This window comes from Protopterus annectens, chromosome 11.part0 (genome assembly GCF_019279795.1).
Source record: "Protopterus annectens isolate FY-2018-M chromosome 11.part0, PAN1.0, whole genome shotgun sequence".
Lineage (NCBI taxonomy): Eukaryota > Metazoa > Chordata > Ceratodontiformes > Protopteridae > Protopterus > Protopterus annectens.
This window is the reverse complement of record NC_056745.1, coordinates 834504137-834522971: the sequence shown is the minus strand read 5'-3', so window position 1 is coordinate 834522971 and position 18835 is coordinate 834504137. Positions and strand designations below refer to the sequence as shown.

Sequence of the window (18835 nt, the reverse complement as noted above, 5' to 3'; positions counted from 1 at the left end):
ATGTGCAAATGAACATTTCATTAATCCTCAGTCTTAATAAGTTTCACATTTTTACTCTTTTTAAAACAGCTATTAATCATTCAGCATATAACTGTACATTTTTTTGGTTACATTTCTTTTTGTTTTTATTTTCTTAGTACATAGATGCAGAACTACTGGAACTGCAACATTTAACATACTGTTGTTAGCAAACTTAGAAACACTATACCAGAACTGGACTGCTGGGATGACTTACCTTTCTTCATTAATGAACTAGGAATAACACCTTCTGGTTCTGCCACAGGTAATTATTAACATCTCATGACATGCTCACATGAATAAATTAATGAATATACAATCATTCTGACAATGTTTGTTTTTCAATGTAAGTCACTGTGCACTGTTATGGTACAGAATACAGAAAAGTGGACATCAGAACAGGTGGGATACAACAACTTCTTTCACTAGCACCCACTACATTTATTAATATGACTAAATAATATTTATTTAGTTATCTTAAGGTATCCTGTAATAAAACTTAGAGAGAGAAAAACCTAGAAGCCTAAAAAAAAACATTGTGCATGGGGTTCACTAGTCTTGTTTATTTGCTTAAGCAGTTTAAGAGGGTTAAGTCTAATACATTCATCCAGCCTTAGTGGTCACGCATATAAAAATGTGCATAAACCCGTTAAGAATAATACAAAAGTAAACAAAGTATTTACTCTGTTTCATTTATGTACAGTGGCTAAAATACATACTGGGCTGATGAATTTTATAACAGTCATAGAACATCATTCAACCAATAAATATTCAGCTCAGCTGCAGTCTAACACTACAGTGATTTAACACTTCCTCCAATTTCTGTGGGCTACCACATTACCCCTGTACACAGATAAGAACCACAGAAGATCCCTTCCACAGGGTAGGGAAGAAACAATTGTGACATTGTATGTATCTGCCTAGAACTGTGTAGATTGCAATAACCTATATTAACTAAAGTTTATACATCTCTTGCTTTCTAAGCTCATTTTTAATACTAAAATGGCATGTTTTACTCTGAATCAGGAATATGCATTTGCTTATCACCTGGAAGCTCATCCTGCCAATAAGGCAGTACTACTGGCCTAACACTAAATTGCACTGGACTGTCCAAGTCAAGGAGCCCCCTAAATTTCAACATCTCAACTAGGGCATCTAATGACTACTGAAGAATACTTTTATGTGCTAGCAGTCTCTAAAATCAGAGACAGTCTTTTATCTAGGCAATACAAAGAAATATATAGCTACAACTACTTTACAAAATATGTTGGTTACCCTCTATAAAACAGTCATTGTAAACTTTAGGTGCTTGAGATAGATTGTTTACAGTTTTCACTTTCTTACTACAAAGTGTATGGAGATAGCTATAATGAGATTAGCTGATGATTATGGTGTTTCCATTGATTCAGTCATTTCTTTCAGTCTTCTTGTTTCATGGTGCTAATACCAGTCACAATTTTATTTTACAGCCATTTAATCATGCTGTGTACTATCAGCCCATAGCATAGGCTTCTTTACATAAACTTTTCTTCTTTTCCAGCTGGTTGTCATGTAGTTCAGCAATACTATGATTTTTACTCAGTGCAAACCTCAGCAACCTTTTGGCTTCATTCTCCAGTCATCCTATCTGTTGCGATATGGCATACTCCCAGGCACACATTTTAATTAAAATAGTATCTTTGACTATGCAAAGTCTTTATCCAACATAAATATACATAAATCTATATCATGAAGTAAAATCTATTTTGAATTTCCTAAAATATTAAAATGATGGCATAGTTAGTTCAGTGAGAACTGTATTTAAAAAAGCAACAATATCTGTACACAAACAGGCTGCTGACGTTTTTGTGGGACAGTCACTGAATGTTTTATACATTAAAATCTTAGCATTGTTTTGCATTTGGTCCTCTTTCAGACACTGACTTTCTCTGGAACTGAAGAGTAGTGTCTCTTATTTTTTACACCATTCAGAAATGTTGTAAAAGGTTCTGCGCATATTCCTTTGGGGTTGTAGTGGACAATTACATGAAATTCTTTTTCTTACATTAACTGTAGAATCAGCAACATTGCACATCTTACATGCTTGCTATTTCTTGTGCAGGAACTTCATTTTGTTGCCTAAAAAGAAAGGAGAAGACATGATAAAGTTATAGTAACACAGAAAATAGGTTCTGAAGCCTTAACTATAGAAGAAGCTTTGCACATAACGACTTAACCAAGGGTAACACAGAAAAAAAAGATTACTCAAATTCTATTAAATAACTTTAGCCTTTTTGATAAAGTGTTTTGTAACTTAAAAAAAACTCATTCATTTACACATGTGCTAATCAATCACTATGAACCACACACAAAATAAGCAATATTGCATAAAAACAATGAACCCGTCACTTGGCCTCATGTCTTCCTTTCTGGTTTATAATCTTCTGTTAATTCTTCAAAAGGTGCAGTTCCTTCCATTACTGAAGAGGGTCCACTGAGCATATTTATAATCAGTACTGTGCATTTCATAACATGAATACAAGACGGTTTACTCCAGGATATCACAAATACAAGTGAGGGGGCGGAGCCTAAATGGCCAACTGGTAAAAGCTTTTTTCTTGAGCTCCACATCAGCAACCAAAAACAGGAATATTATTTAAAATTCTATTATCAGCTCCTTAAAAGTTATACAATCTGTTTGAGAGCCTATAATCTACTAGAATTTCAACTTTGGTGCTTTTTCTTAAAAAATTTCCTGTCATAATTAATGATTATACAACTGGGCAGAGATGAGCAACTCAAAATCTTCACACGCTGATCCCACGCTAAGGAAAGAAATCCAGTCCATATCTACTACTCTCCAGGAATTATCTTTAAAAATGGACAGATTTACTGACAACCTTGAAACTTTAAAGATAAACTGTCAACAACAAACTAATGTTCTAAAGGAAATCCACCAGCAGCAACAATCCAAAGTTCTGAACATTGAGACTTCACTGAATGATATAGATAAAAGACTTAAGGAAGATGAATTCCACTGTGAGACCATTCTGCAACAAAACACTTGGCTGATAAATAAAGTAGACAATGTCGAAAACAGAGAGAGGAGAACAAATATTAGAATCTTTGGTCTCCCTGAAAAAACAGAAGGAGAAGATATTTCCTTCCTAAATTCCTGACTGCCTGAATTTTTGGACTTAAAAGAAGGTTTGTCATAAGGGATCGAGAGAGCACATAGAGTCATTGGGAAACCTATCCCTCCCTCCCTAAATGCTTCTCCAAGATCCATAGTTGTGAAGTTCCTAACCTTCTTAGATAAAGAATTCATACTGAAAACAGCTTGGAGGAAAAGTCCCTTGTCTTTCAAAGGAAACCCCAATCCAAAAAACTGAGAAGTCCTGCACCAAAGTATTTGTGCCAAAGACTGAAGAAATCCAAAAAAGTATGTATGGCAAAAGACACCACAGCAAAGGCATAAAATAAAAGCATGTCTATATTATAGAAATAAAAAGACGCTGATGGCTGTAGACTCCAAAAAAGGCCTTTACTAGTGCAAAACACAAGCGCTTTCACAAACGAGCATCCTCAGGTGTACATAAAGCACTATTAAAACACACCTTTTATATCAAAATACAAATCACATGACCACAACCTGTAACTATAAAACATAAAATATATAGAAAATATATATACAAATTACTTATACAAAAATATGCCTACATTTAATACATATAAAATACTGAATCATATAAAAAACAACATATTAAACACTCAAAAAATCATCTTTTCAGCGGCCTCCTCTTCAACCTTGGTCTTAAAGGAATACACTCATTAAGACCATGCCCCTCAGTACTTCTCAATTTGGTGATCCATATAGCTTCTAAATTCTCAGTCCTATTATGTATGTCACCCTGTCTAGGACTCTCATATAATAAACTGATGACTCTAAAGCTAAATACATGTGACACATCTGTACTAGCAACATGCTTGGCAAGTGCATTAGTACTACTGCACTTCCTGATGTTATAAACATGTTCCCTGATGCATTCTCTAAGATGTCTATCTGTCTTGCCAACATAAAATTTGGCACAGGCCCTGCAACTAGCAAGGTAAATAACATGTTTACTATCACACGTAGCAGAAACACGAAAGATGTAATCCTTGCCCTGATCACGGTGACAAAATACCGAACCACTGTCTATATAGCTACACCAATTGCATGACCCACATTGAGAAGTACCAGTACATTCTCTATCCAACCTAACGTCCTTTGGATAACAAAGTCTCCTTTTAATAGATTTATCATTCCTAAAACTAATCCTGGGGACATGATCAACTATACCAGCTATAGCACTGTTCATCAATAAAACCTGCCAATGTTTCTTAATGATATCAATATATCTATTCACATCAGCTGTATATTTCAAAGACACTCTCAAATTGGTCTGTTGAGGACCTCTCTTCAACTGTTCTGGGGGTTGTCTCTTCATAGAAAAATCGGGTTTAGCTTGTTCACCCCGCTTATACACAGCTCTAGGTATTTGTTCAGCTAAAGTCCTATCATCATAACCTCGCTCTCTCAGATAACTGGTCACCCTATCCACCTCACACTTGAAATCTACCTCCCTGACACTAAGTCTAGAGGCCCTCATAACTTGGTTGGTGACAATGTTCTTAAAAATATGAGGTGGATGCGCACTGCTGCGATGCAAGAGATGATTCACATGGCAATCTTTCCTATGCTGCCTGGTATATACACACCCTCTCTCATCTCTCAAAACAACTACATCTAGAAATTCTAAACTGTCATGAGACATCCTGTGTGTAAAATGTAGAAAATCTTTGGACTCATTAACAAAAGATAAAAATCTACAAAAACTGTCATCATCCCCCTCCCATAAAATAAAAACATCGTCCACAAATCTGCGGTAAAACAAAATGTGTTCTCTGAAGGGGCCTTTAAAAACATGGTGTTCCTCCCAAACTGCCATAACTGCACTGGCGTAGCTATTGGCACAGGAAGTGCCCATAGCCACGCCATTGCATTGTCTGAACATTTGATGACCAAACAGGAAGACATTGTGTTCTAACACTAATCTCAATAGGCCCATCAACAAGACAACAACCTCTTTACTGTAATGTGCATAGCTTTCTAAAAATTGCCATGTGAAACTTATCCCTGCATCATTTGGTATCACAGTAAATAGCGAAACTACATCCAGGGTAACAAACAAAGCCTGGCAATCATCATGTGTAGAGAAAAAAACATACAAGTCACCAAGAAAATGCTCAGTATCCCTGAGTACATGTTGTATACCATTCAAAGGTGGTCTAAGATGTTTCTCTCTATATATATATATATATATATATATATATAGAGAGAGAGAGATAGATTCAGTGCACCATCCTCTCCCTGAGACAATAGGTCTCATAGGTGGATTTAGAGTGGATTTATGCACCTTGGGTAAACCCTGCAATTTCGGTATAAGCGGTTTCACAGTCAAAAAGTAATCAAACAATTTCTTGTCAATTAGATGTTGTTCAAAGAGAAGTCTGATACTATCAGCAACTATCTCTATATGCCTACTAACCTGTATAAGATTTAATTCCTCATAAAACAAATTATCACCCAGACTATCTAACATTTTCGCCTCATACCAGCCTTTATCAAGGACTACAATGAGGCCACCTTTATCAGCTGGTCTAAAAATAAGGCGCTCATCATTCTCCAACTCCCTCAGTGCTATAACTTCATGTCTATTTAAATTGGAAAATCTCCTCCTGTTAGAATAGGAACCAGAGCTCATGCATGTGTCATAAATATCCCTAATGCATAGTTTTTCAAAGGCATTGATAATTGGATTAATGTTCGGAATAAAAGAACTTGGTCTAACAAAAATGTTAAAACCTTTCTCAACATCATCTCTCATATACATTAATTTCAAGGTTAAATTTCTGGTAAAGATCTTAATGTCCAAAATTACATCTGCAAAACATGAATGACTAGTCGGTACAAAAGACAGACCTTTCTCAAGAACTGCCAACTGATGTTCATTCAAGGAAACACTCGATAAATTTAAAACTAGTCCCTCTTTGCATTCAAAAATGCCCTTTTTATACTTAACTGACTCGTCGGCATATTGTCCCATTTCCACTTGCCCAGTGTTTGGCTCCTGCCTCTCGATTGATCCCTTCTCAACCCATTCGAGTTCTCTTTCATGGGTAAAGGGAACTCTATGTTGTATCGTTGTAAAAAATTACTCGACTCTGTGGTAGCATCAACAGAATCAAGTCTACCACGGTGTACTTGCGCCGTAGTTGTAAAAGTCTTCCTTCTCGTACCTAGTTCTTCAGAAGACGAACTCATGAATTTGGGTGTACTTGCATCTCCCTGTTGTTCTCCAGATGCCAACGGCACTTCTGCCCCAACAGTTGCTGATGTTACCACTTCCTCCGTCATCGCAGTGTTCTGCAAAGTATGTCCCTCCTGGCTATGCTCTTCTCTGGGCCAGGTAAAGATGTTCCCTGCTCGAAAATCGGCTCTGTCCCTTATAATTTTATCAACCTTCATTTTCTGTAACTTACTCTCATAGAGAGTAAGTGAATTAAGGATATCTTCTATGTAAAAATCTAAAATGTCGACAGAATATTGTTTAAGCCATTCATTATGAATATTGTTAATAGTGTTAGTCAAACTTGCCATCTCCCTCTCCGCTGCTGAGATCAGTAAGAGCAAATAACCGAAACTGGTTTGTAAATTCATCTTCTGCCATTCTGTAAGCAGAAGCTTATCACCATTATGAAACGAAGGCATTTTTAAAATGCGTAAGCCACGAGGAATTATTTGCTCAGTCAAACATACCTCAAGATGATGTCTCTGATATTGGCTTTTCTTAAGCTTGTATAACTCCTTCTCGTGGCTGAACAGCTTCATTTTCAATGCAATAACATCAAAATTGTCATCTCTAGTATCCAACATCGTCTCCTTACAGTTCACCAGTGGATTCACTGCTCCAGGAATGCTGGACAAATAATGCTGCAATTTAATGTTCCGAACATTAGATTGTAGCACAGGAGTAGGTAAATCCAACTCTGTAATTTCATCAGCCATCTGTGTGGAATTACCAGCAGAATAAATCAAAAATATGAACTACAAACAACTGCTGCCAGCAAAAACCACACCAAACGTCTCAAAAAATTTCTGTGCATTTCTGCAAAAAAAAACAAAAAAACAAAAAAATAATCCTTGTTTTCCCGCCTTTCTCGACTAGTTTAGACCAGTATACAGGCATTGCTGTATTCTGGGCTGTGGTGTAGTTCCTGTGTTGTCCATTACCTTACTTGGATAGAAGGAAGTTTCTTTGCTCACCAGTGGGAGTGGGGAGCCTTGAGCAGCCTACCTGTCCTTGGGGGAAGTGACCTCAGCACAAGAAGCTGTTAGTAATTGGTTGTTTGGGACCATTCCTAGCTCTTTTGTAGTTCACTGCTTAAAATCCGCCTCTGGGCGTTTTTTTCTGGCTATACTGCTCAGACAAGCTCCACGTGGGTTTACAGAGTGGTCCTAGCAGCAAGGAACTTGAAAAAGTGACTACCTTCTGGATTTAAGTATCTTTGCTTTTTTTCACTGAAAATAGCTTCTGCTGCTTACTTTGAACTAGCCTGAACTATTTTTTTACTGATTACTGCATTTATTTTAAAATCTGCACTTAAAGTTACATTTAGTCGAATTTAGTCGAAAGTTTGCTTGTTTGTTTGCTTAATTGAACTGTGGAGGCTGCCCACTAAAGTGTGCTAGCCTGTGTAACTAATTTATCACTGTCTCTGCATTTTCTGTGTATTTCTGCAAAAAAACAAAAAAATAATCCTTGTTTTCCGCCTTTCTCGACTAGTTTAGACCAGTATACAGGCATTGCTGTATTCTGGGCTGTGGTGTAGTTCCTGTGTTGTCCATTACCTTACTTGGATAGAAGGAAGTTTCTTTGCTCACCAGTGGGAGTGGGGAGCCTTGAGCAGCCTACCTGTCCTTGTGGGAAGTGACCTCAGCACAAGAAGCTGTTAGTAATTGGTTGTTTGGGACCATTCCTAGCTCTTTTGTAGTTCACTGCTTAAAATCCGCCTCTGTGTTTTTTCTGGCTATACTGCTCAGACAAGCTCCACGTGGGTTTACAGAGTGGTCCTAGCAGCAAGGAACTCGAAAAAACGACTACCTTCTGGATTTAAGTATCTTTGCTTTTTTTCACTGAAAATAGCTTCTGCTGCTTACTTTGAACTAGCCTGAACTGTTTTTTTTACTGATTACTGCATTTATTTTAAAATCTGCACTTAAAGTTACATTTAGTCGAATTTAGTCGAAAGTTTGTTTGTTTAATTGAACTGTGGAGGCTGCCCACTAAAGTGTGCTAGCCTGTGTAACTAATTTATCACTGTCTCTGCATTTTCTGTGTATTTCTGCAAAAAAACCAAAAAACCAAAAAAAATAATCCTTGTTTTCCCGCCTTTCTCGACTAGTTTAGACCAGTATACAGGCATTGCTGTATTCTGGGCTGTGGTGTAGTTCCTGTGTTGTCCATTACCTTACTTGGATAGAAGGAAGTTTCTTTGCTCACCAGTGGGAGTGGGGAGCCTTGAGCAGCCTACCTGTCCTTGGGGGAAGTGACCTCAGCACAAGAAGCTGTAGTAATTGGTTGTTTGGGACCATTCCTAGCTCTTTTGTAGTTCAGTGCTTAAATTCCGCCTCTGGGCATTTTTCTCTGGCTATACTGCTCAGACAAGCTCCACGTGGGTTTACAGAGTGGTCCTAGCAGCAAGGAACTCGAAAAAGCGACTACCTTCTGGATTTAAGTATCTTTGCTTTTTTTCACTGAAAATAGCTTCTGCTGCTTACTTTGAACTAGCCTGAACTATTTTTTTACTGATTACTGCATTTATTTTAAAATCTGCACTTAAAGTTACATTTAGTCGAATTTAGTCGAAAGTTTGCTTGTTTGTTTGTTTAATTGAACTGTGGAGGCTGCCCACTTAAGTGTGCTAGCCTGTGTAACTAATTTATCACTGTCTCTGCATTTTCTGTGTATTTCTGCAAAAAAAAACAAAAAACCAAAAAAATAATCCTTGTTTTCCGCCTTTCTCGACTAGTTTAGACCAGTATACAGGCATTGCTGTATTCTGGGCTGTGGTGTAGTTCCTGTGTTGTCCATTACCTTACTTGGATAGAAGGAAGTTTCTTTGCTCACCAGTGGGAGTGGGGAGCCTTGAGCAGCCTACCTGTCCTTGGGGGAAGTGACCTCAGCACAAGAAGCTGTTAGTAATTGGTTGTTTGGGACCATTCCTAGCTCTTTTGTAGTTCACTGCTTAAAATCCGCCTCTGGGCGGTTTTCTGGCTATACTGCTCAGACAAGCTCCACGTGGGTTTACAGACTGGTCCTAGCAGCAAGGAACTCGAAAAAGCGACTACCTTCTGGATTTACGTATCTTTGCTTTTTTTCACTGAAAATAGCTTCTGCTGCTTACTTTGAACTAGCCTGAACTGTTTTTTTACTGATTACTGCATTTATTTTAAAATCTGCACTTAAAGTTACATTTAGTCGAATTTAGTCGAAAGTTTGCTTGTTTGTTTGTTTAATTGAACTGTGGAGGCTGCCCACTAAAGTGTGCTAGCCTGTGTAACTAATTTATCACTGTCTCTGCATTTTCTGTGTATTTCTGCAAAAAACAAAAACAAAAAAATAATCCTTGTTTTCCCGCCTTTCTCGACTAGTTTAGACCAGTATACAGGCATTGCTGTATTCTGGGCTGTGGTGTAGTTCCTGTGTTGTCCATTACCTTACTTGGATAGAAGGAAGTTTCTTTGCTCACCAGTGGGAGTGGGGAGCCTTGAGCAGCCTACCTGTCCTTGGGGGAAGTGACCTCAGCACAAGAAGCTGTTAGTAACTGGTTGTTTGGGACCATTCCTAGCTCTTTTGTAGTTCACTGCTTAAAATCCGCGTTTGCACGGCTTTGTGTGGTTGTGCGCATAGCGCAGCACCGGTTAAACAAGGTTAAACTTTTTCTGGCTCCGCCAAGTCTGCTCTTCAATTTTTTCCTTAGAACTGTTCTACTTCCAATCTAAACAGCCTATACTCTATCTGAAAAGCTCAGCACTTGCTCCTAAAGCATTTCGTATACAGGTAAAGCACTCTTAAACAAACAAAAGTACTTCATTCACCTAAATTCTGTTGAGTACCCATTTCCCTATAGGTCCTTTCTGACTCAGTTACACAGCAATCTTTTTCACTATTTCTAGCATGTCGAAGGGTCAGTTGCTGGCATCCTCTCCTGTTCAGCTGGTGAATCTGGGAATCTTGAGGCAATGTTACAATTGCCTCATGTACACAGACAACCCTCTCCTCCTCCCAACAAATACAAATATATGTGAGAGATGCAACTATATAGCCAAACTGGAGGCTGAGCTCTCTGAATTCAGTACTGGCAAGACCAGTCAGGAGGAGAAGGTAACCACGCACACCACAAACCCAGTCTCACATAGAACTATCACAACTGCAAACCAAACACATAAACACACAAAAACATTCTCGAAGGCGCTGATTAAAAATCTACCAAAACAACAGAGGCCTCCAAAGCAGACACCAAAGCAACCACCACCTCAAGACATAGCACATGCAACACATAGTTCACAAAGTCAGTGTGCTAAACAGTCACAGCCCTTAAGGCCAAACAACATGCCAGACACACTTGTAATAGGTGACTCCATAGTCAGGCACACTGACGTCCCACTCACCAGACTGAACAAGGAGAGGGTCACAGTAAGCTGCCTGTCGGGAGCTAGAATCCACCACATAACACAAGCACTCAGGTCACTCCACAGCAAGTACAAATATGACTCAGTCATTGTACATGCCAGTGTGAACGACCTGAGACGTACCTCCCTGGACTACATGAAAAGAGACATAGAGGAGCTCTCTGATTATGTAGCCCAGGCCGGTATGACCCTGACCCTGAGCAGCATCTTACCCTCACCAAGAATGATGCCACAGTACAAAGACAAAATGATCAGTTTTGACAATTGGCTTAATTACTGGTGTCATTCTAAGGGGATCCAGTGTCTGTCTGCTTGGGATGACATGCTTGACAAGCCACGCTGCTTCGCAAGGGATGGCTTGCACCTGTCACCCCTGGGCTTCCGGATATTGGCCAAGGCTCTTGCCACCCCATAGTGCCTTTTTTAGGCAAGGCTCAAATGACAAACCTACCTCCCTAGAAAACACAAGTGGAAAAAAACTAAGGGTAATGCTGCTCAATGCCAGAAGTCTAAACCTCAAGATGCACGCACTTGAAGCCCTCCTCAGTATGGAGAACATCGATGTCTGTGCAGTGACTGAAACCTGGTTCAAGGCTCCTGAGAGCACCCCAGCACTATCAGGTTTTACCTCATATCATGCTTTCCAGCCCCAAAACTTGGACTGAACCACAAAAGGAGGGGGAGTATCCATTTTCATCAAAGATACCCACACCTCCAGGTTAGTGGCAACGCACGAAGCATCGGAGACTATCCAGGTGCAACTAACCATAGGCAAAACTGCCTTACAGTTTATAGCATGCTACAGACCACCCTCTCAAACTCAGGAACCCCACACAGCCTTCCAGAAGACACTGGAGAGTATGAATGTCTCTCCAAATACCATCATTTTGGGAGACTTCAACTACCCAAACATAGACTGGGAACATTACTCAAGCCCCAACACCCTAGCCCAAAGGTTCCTAGAATTCATAAACTCAAATGCAATGGAACAACTAGTCACCATTCCCACAAGAGGAGACAATATACTAGACCTGATCATCACAAACATGGGGACAAAATGCTCCACACGGAAGTACATCCCTCTTTGGTAAGATCAGACCATAAATTAATCTCACTGGAAATCCACATCCCGCCCCCACCCCCTGCACAAAAGACCATAGTGAAGAACTTCTCAAAAGCAAACTTCACACTTCTTAAGACTGAAGTGGTATCTTTCAAGGCCCCTGGGCCAGTGGAAACCACAACCCACACTGCTGAATCTTTTGCAAATGCCTTCTATGGGCACCTTCAAGAATGCATGGATCATGCAATCCCAAATAAAACCAAGACCCATTCCCCCAAGGCAGGCGCCCGGTCTGGTGGACCCCAGCCATAAACAAACTTTACAACAGGAGGAGGAAGCTACTACATGACAGAGCAAAATCCCTAAAAGGGAAGGCATCTCTGATCAGTACTAGCAAAAACTACGATCACTCATAAAATCATCCAAGGCCAACTTTGAGAGAAAAATCGCAAAAGACACAAAAGACAATCACAAGGCCTTCTTTAGCTATGTTAGAAACCTGGGTGGAAACTCCCAGATATGCTCAGAGTTAGTCCAAAATGACACAAAATACACTGAACCCACTGACATTGCCAACATTCTGGCAGACAGGTTCAGTGCAAATTTCTCCTCCCTCCCCCAAAAGGAGAAATAACTATCCCAGCAGAGTGTAGCCTCCCTAACATCTCAGATGCCCAGGTGAGAGCCCTCTCTAAAGCTAAAACACAGCATCAATGGGACCGGATGGTGTCCCGGGCTGTGTGCTACATGAACTCAAGAGGAACTAAACCCACACATAAGGCTGCTGTTTAATCTTAGCCTTACTACAGGATACGTGCCAAAGAGTGGCGACGGCAACAGTGGTCCCACTTCACAAAGGCGGTGCTTCTACGGACCCTGGAAATTACCGCCCATAAGCTTGACGAGCCTGGTCTGCAAAGCTATGGAGAGGATCATTATGGAACTCATAAACAAAGACATTGGGGACCTACAGACATTGGATCCTACCCAATTTGGCTTTGTCAAGGGCAGATCCTGCCTTTTGAACTTGGTCGACTTTTTGAAACAGTCACTAAGGCCATTGATGAGGGCAAGGCAGTTCACACAGCCTACCTTGACCTTGCAAAAGCCTTTGACACAATACCCCACTCGGGCATCATAGACAAACTCACCAGCTTAAATGTAAACCCATATGTCACAAGATGGGTTGCAAACTGGCTCAAGGACAGAACCCACAGGGTCAGAGTTGCTGGACCTATGTCAGACTCTAAGCCAGTCACAAGCGGTGTCCCACAGGGCTCAGTCCTGGGACCCCTCTTGTTCGGCATTTATTTTTCCGAGGTACAGGCAAACATAGGAGGATTGTGGCTGACAAAGTTCGCAGATGACTGCAAACTGGGCGCCATAATTGATACTCCAGTGGACACAAACATCCTTCAGAGAGGCCTCATAAAAACGGATAATTGGTGCCAGAGCCATGGCCTTAAGCTGAATGCCAAGAAATGTATAGTCATACCCTTTGGGAAAAACAAGGTACCGACAAATTACCACATAGGCGGTAATCCATTAAGTACGGAAGAGGTAATCAGGGACCCAGGTTGACAGTAACCTCTCATTTCACACTCACATTGCCAAAGTGGTTAGGAAGACCTTCTATATTGCCCACCTTATCATGAAGGGTTTCACATGTAGATCAAGAGAGGTCATTGTGCCCCTGTACTCTTCTCTTATCAGGCCAATGATTGAGTACAATGCCCCATTTGGGATGTATCTCACCCGACACCTGCAGCAGTTGGAAAGACCCCAAAAGTTCCTCACCAAGAGGATAAAGGGTCTTAAACATATGTCATATGCTGCCCGACTGAAAAAACTCCAGCTCTATTCAGTCGCATACCGCCTACTCAGAGGTGATCTGTGCCTGACGTACAAGGCCATGTCCAATCCTGAATTAATGGACATGCTCCACCTCAGAAAATCCAAATCCATCAGAGCCACGAGAACAAGTGACTTAAACCTCAACACAGAAATAAATAGAACGTGCTGGAGGGACAGATTCATAACCCAGAGGCTCCCTACACTCTGGAACAGAATCCCAGTCCATGTTAGGCAGAGCTCCTCACTGACTCTATTCAAGAGAAATCTCGACGAGTGGATGGGAGATCGTAAGTTTACCCCAGGGGTCATCTCTGTGTCACTACTAGACAGAGGCATAGTAAACTAAACCCTAAAAGGGTGTAGTATTCTCATCCTAAGGGGTGGTGTAAGCCACATAGTACGAACCTATTAAAAGGAGACTTTGTTATCCAAAGGAGGTTATGTTGGATAGAGAATGTACTGGTACTTCTCAATGTGGGTCATGCAATTGGTGTAGCTATATAGACAGTGGTTCGGTATTTTGTCACCCTGATCAGGGCAAGTATTACATCTTTCGTGTTTCTGCTACGTGTGATAGTAAACATGTTATTTACCTTGCTAGTTGCAGGGCCTGTGCCAAATTTTATGTTGGCAAGACAGATAGACATCTTAGAGAACGCATCAGGGAACATGTTTATAACATCAGGAAGTGCAGTAGTACTAATGCACTTGCCAAGCATGTTGCTAGTACAGATGTGTCACATGTATTTAGCTTTAGAGTCATCAGTTTATTATATTAGAGTCCTAGACAGGGTGACATACATAATAGGACTGAGAATTTAGAAGCTATATGGATCACCAAATTGAGAAGTACTGAGGGGCATGGTCTTAATGAGCGTATTCCTTTAAGACCAAGGTTGAAGAGGAGGCCGCTGAAAAGATGATTTTTTGAGTGTTTAATATGTTGTTTTTTATATGATTCAGTATTTTATATGTATTAAATATAGGCATATTTTTGTATAAGTAATTTGTATATATATTTTCTATATATTTTATGTTTTATAATTACAGGTTTTGGTCATGTGATTTGTATTTTGATATAAAAGGTTTGTTTTAATAGTGCTTTATGTACACCTGAGGAAGCTCATTTGTGAAAGCGCTTGTGTTTTGCACTAGTAAAGGCCTTTTTTGGAGTCTACAGCCATCAGCGTCTTTTTATTTCTATAATATAGACATTTTTTTTAGAGACATTTGGTGTGGTTTTTGCTGGCAGCAGTTGTTTGTAGTTCATAAAATAAAAGCAGCTGAAATTTATTAAAAACAGAAGTAAGTGCTTTCAGGCAAACGTGCCCTTCATCAGACAATAAGAAACAATTAGAAACCAACATTTAAACATAATGTTGTCCAATCACATTCAGTAGTTTACCCTCCTTTTTCTCAGAACAGATTTTAAAGGCACAATTACATTTAAACCAGGGCTCTTATCGGTCCTGAGTCTCATGATCCACCTTGATTCACTGCACTCAGTTTCATTGATTAAATCCCCACCCCTTATATTTCTATGCATCACTTGTAGCACCATCAACTTGAAAAAATGGTCTGAACATTCTACAATATGCAATGCTAGGGCATTTCATACATCATGATGTCTAATGTCAAACAAATGCCCAAAAATTCTCTCTTTCAGCATGCAATTGGTCTTGCCAACATAAAATGAATTACACAGTCGGCATATAGCTAAATAAACTACATTCCTAGTTCTACAGTTGGCATAACCCCTCAATGAATAGGTCCACCCTGTTCTAGGATGTATAAATATGGGTACAAGCCCTACAGTCATAACATGGATATGTCCCTACCCGTCCAGTTTTCATAATAGTGGATGGATTAGTCATAGGTTCCTTGCAAAGCATATAATTCAAATTTCTATTTCTTCTGAAAGTGAACCTAGGTCTATCCCCAACTATCGCTGCTATCCTGTGATCTGATTGTAGCACTTTCCAATTACGTTGTATAATGTCACAAATCCCCCCTATATCATTGCTATATGTAAGCAGTAATTGTCCTTGTGGAGAACCAAACCTATTGTGTCTATTGTTGATCCCTCCATTGGTGCCCCTAAGATACCAAGGTTTGGCTATTCCATCACGCTTAATTCTAATTTCTTGCAGGGGAGAATTGGTACTATTTTAACTAATTGTTATTAATTGATTTTATTGGTTAGGGTATAAAAGGAGTGTATGTATCCTTATGATTCATCTGATGAAGTCTGTTTCACAGACGAAAACGTGTGTGTTAAGAGCGTTAATGTTTGACTGCAGCGTGATTTTGTTTTATTTTGTGCAACGTGGTTAGAATAAAATTACAGATTGACTTCATATTTTCGCTCTCCGCTCCTCTTTTTTGGATTCTTTTGGTACTGGTTTCGGAGTAGTTTTTACCACCACCTTGTTATTCTTTTTTTAGTCCTAGAAGATTACCAATGTCAGAATGACACCTTGTTCTCATACACAACAGTGGTGAAAAAGAGTGGTGGATAGATATTTAGCTAGATGAGTGGTTTCCAGAACTCTTTGAACATTTATTGAAGCTGGAGTTAAATGAAAATAAGTCTGACATTATTTACACACAACAAAGTTCATAATAATAGACTCTAATATACTCATCAGTACCCAAGATGTGTTATAAGAGATCGACTGTTAATACAGCAATAAATAATTGAACACATAAAGATGGCGAGTTTTCCTTTAATTCCATTCCCAAACTTTTTTCAAATACACTGCCTGTCTTTGTTATTGACAAAAAAAAATTACAGGGAATGCAAATTAACATATATGTGTGTAATGATATGTAGACATATGTGTGTGCTTGTGTGTGTAGGGGTACACATGAATATGTACATGTATATATGCGTACATATAAAAGACAGTAACTACAATGTTGAGAATAAAAGTTTATACATAGACACAGTAATATTGTAACTAACTAGATCTCTAGGTCTGACTTTGGTAAAAGACTGAAGATCAAATATGTAGTAACGGAGATTCATTGTGCAGGGCTCATATGTTCAACTTAATGCTTTAGAAATATAATGACAAATGCTAAAAAGGAAGATGAAGGGAAATAGAAGGAGAGAATAAATAAAGGGGAAAGGAGTGTATATATATATATATATATATATATATATATATATATATATATATATATATATATATGCAAACTCTAGATAGTAGTGAAACTTGCTGCAATAGAAGATGTGATATTTAAACTTTATGGAAGTACACATTCCTCTGTGTCTAACCAGATATATACCTATACATAATTTGTTAGAAAGCAAATTGATGTTTATTAATTAATGTTGGAGTCTCTCCATGGTTATCTAAACTTATTGAATTTGAGACAGATAGGAATTGCTTGAGCAGTATCTCCTCCTATAACCATCACCATTTGTAAATGTACAGTTTAATTCCATATGTCCTTGCTCATGATTATGCTATTGTAATACTGTTACTAGCTGGTAGCACTAGGGAAATATGGTAAATTACTATATAGGGGAGTATCAATATATAATACCTCATAGTAGGGAATGCTTTAGTAATTAATTACATATAATATCTTCTACTATAAATACTTAAGTGCTGATCTACTAATTTACTGATTCATTCTGGTTAACACTGTTATTGTTTATCCATCTTTAAATTACTGGAATTATTTACGTAATCAGATGCTCTTTGAACCCTTTAATAGATAATTCTACTTATACACGATCACTATCAAAATATTATTTCTCTGATCCTATAATTATTCATATAGAAGTGAAGATATATAAACTTCAATTGAACAAAGGTTTATTAGTGAAATTTAGTTGCACTGTTTATAATCAAACTGTACATTATACTAATATATTGTTGTTCTCTCATACAAATTAATATATAGATGTTCATATAACACATGCTCTGGAGCCTCAAGTTGGGCAAACTTGTTTCAAAATTCTGGAAGTGATGGTTAATCTGACTGGATATTTTTATTCTGTCAGATTAGGAATGTTCTACATTCCATGTCAGTTAATGGATTTACTGTTTATCAAAAGTTTAGTTTTAAATGTTTATTCTTTTTTAGGCCTCAGACTGTTATTAAATTATATTTTATACTGGGACTCAGCACCTTGTTATCAAAATATAATCTTTCCAAGAAGGGTATGCAAGTTTTAAATATCATGATTGTTTGCTATCACATTTTACTAACACGCTAAACAAAAAAGATGGACTTGACTTTTCTTTCCTTAAATGTTAATGGTTTAAATTGTCCAGGGAAAAGACTCAACCTATTAAAATACTTGAAATTAAATAAAGCACAAGTAATATTTTTACGAGAAACCCATTTCAAAATAAATTACAGCTTTAGCTGGAACCCAAATGAATACCTAAGATTATCCAACTCCTCATACACTAAAAAAACAGAGGTGTTCTAACATTTTGGTAGAAAAGCGTTATCTCCCCTCAAATCTTATATAATTATGAAGATAAAGAAGGACTTCTGACAATAACAATAATAAAATTTAGAAACAGAATTTGGACACTGATCAATGTCTATTGGTTCCCAGGAATTGGGGTACCAACAATAAAAAAACACTTAGAACTCATCACTAACAATTTTAAGGGTAGCCTGATTATAGGGGGTGATTTCAACTGTTTACTAAATGACTCAGAAACTACTAACAAGAGACCTTTTCGTATTACTCCTATAGGGAAAACATTCAAAAAATGGGCAGATAACTTACAGCTATGTTTGTTTGTGTCTTTCGGCTTTTCCCGGTTAGGGGTCGCCACAGCGGAACTCCGGTCCGCTAATGATTGGCAGTAGGTTTTTACGTGCTGGCTTGTCAGGCCTAACGCACAACCTTCAACAAAGGAAAGTGCTACACAGAAGATGCTCTAACTGAGAATCGAACGGGCAACGTCTAACTGTGAGGCGACAATGCTACCGCAGCACCACCACCGCACAGTTATATGATTTATTTTATCTCAGAAATGATAATTCATTCAAATTTTCCCACTGTGATTTTAGATACAGGACTCAAACCAGATTTGATAAAATATTTATATCCCAAGACCTAAAAACAAAAATATCACACTCTACAATAG

At 38.6% G+C, this 18835-nt stretch overlaps 1 protein-coding gene across 6 annotated transcripts in view; it reads right to left on the bottom strand.

The window, feature by feature from the left end:
- DENND2A (DENN domain containing 2A) overlaps nt 1-18835 on the bottom strand; it is a 2268767-nt gene that overhangs the window by 1 nt on the left and 2249931 nt on the right. For all 6 annotated transcript variants that reach the window (XM_044088248.1, XM_044088247.1, XM_044088242.1 and 3 more), the window contains one exon: nt 1-2136. This exon is cut by the window's left edge and continues 1 nt beyond it. In XM_044088248.1, coding sequence (XP_043944183.1) covers nt 2105-2136 — 32 coding nt within the window. In that variant the 3' untranslated portion in view covers nt 1-2104. The remainder of the gene's footprint in view (nt 2137-18835) is intronic.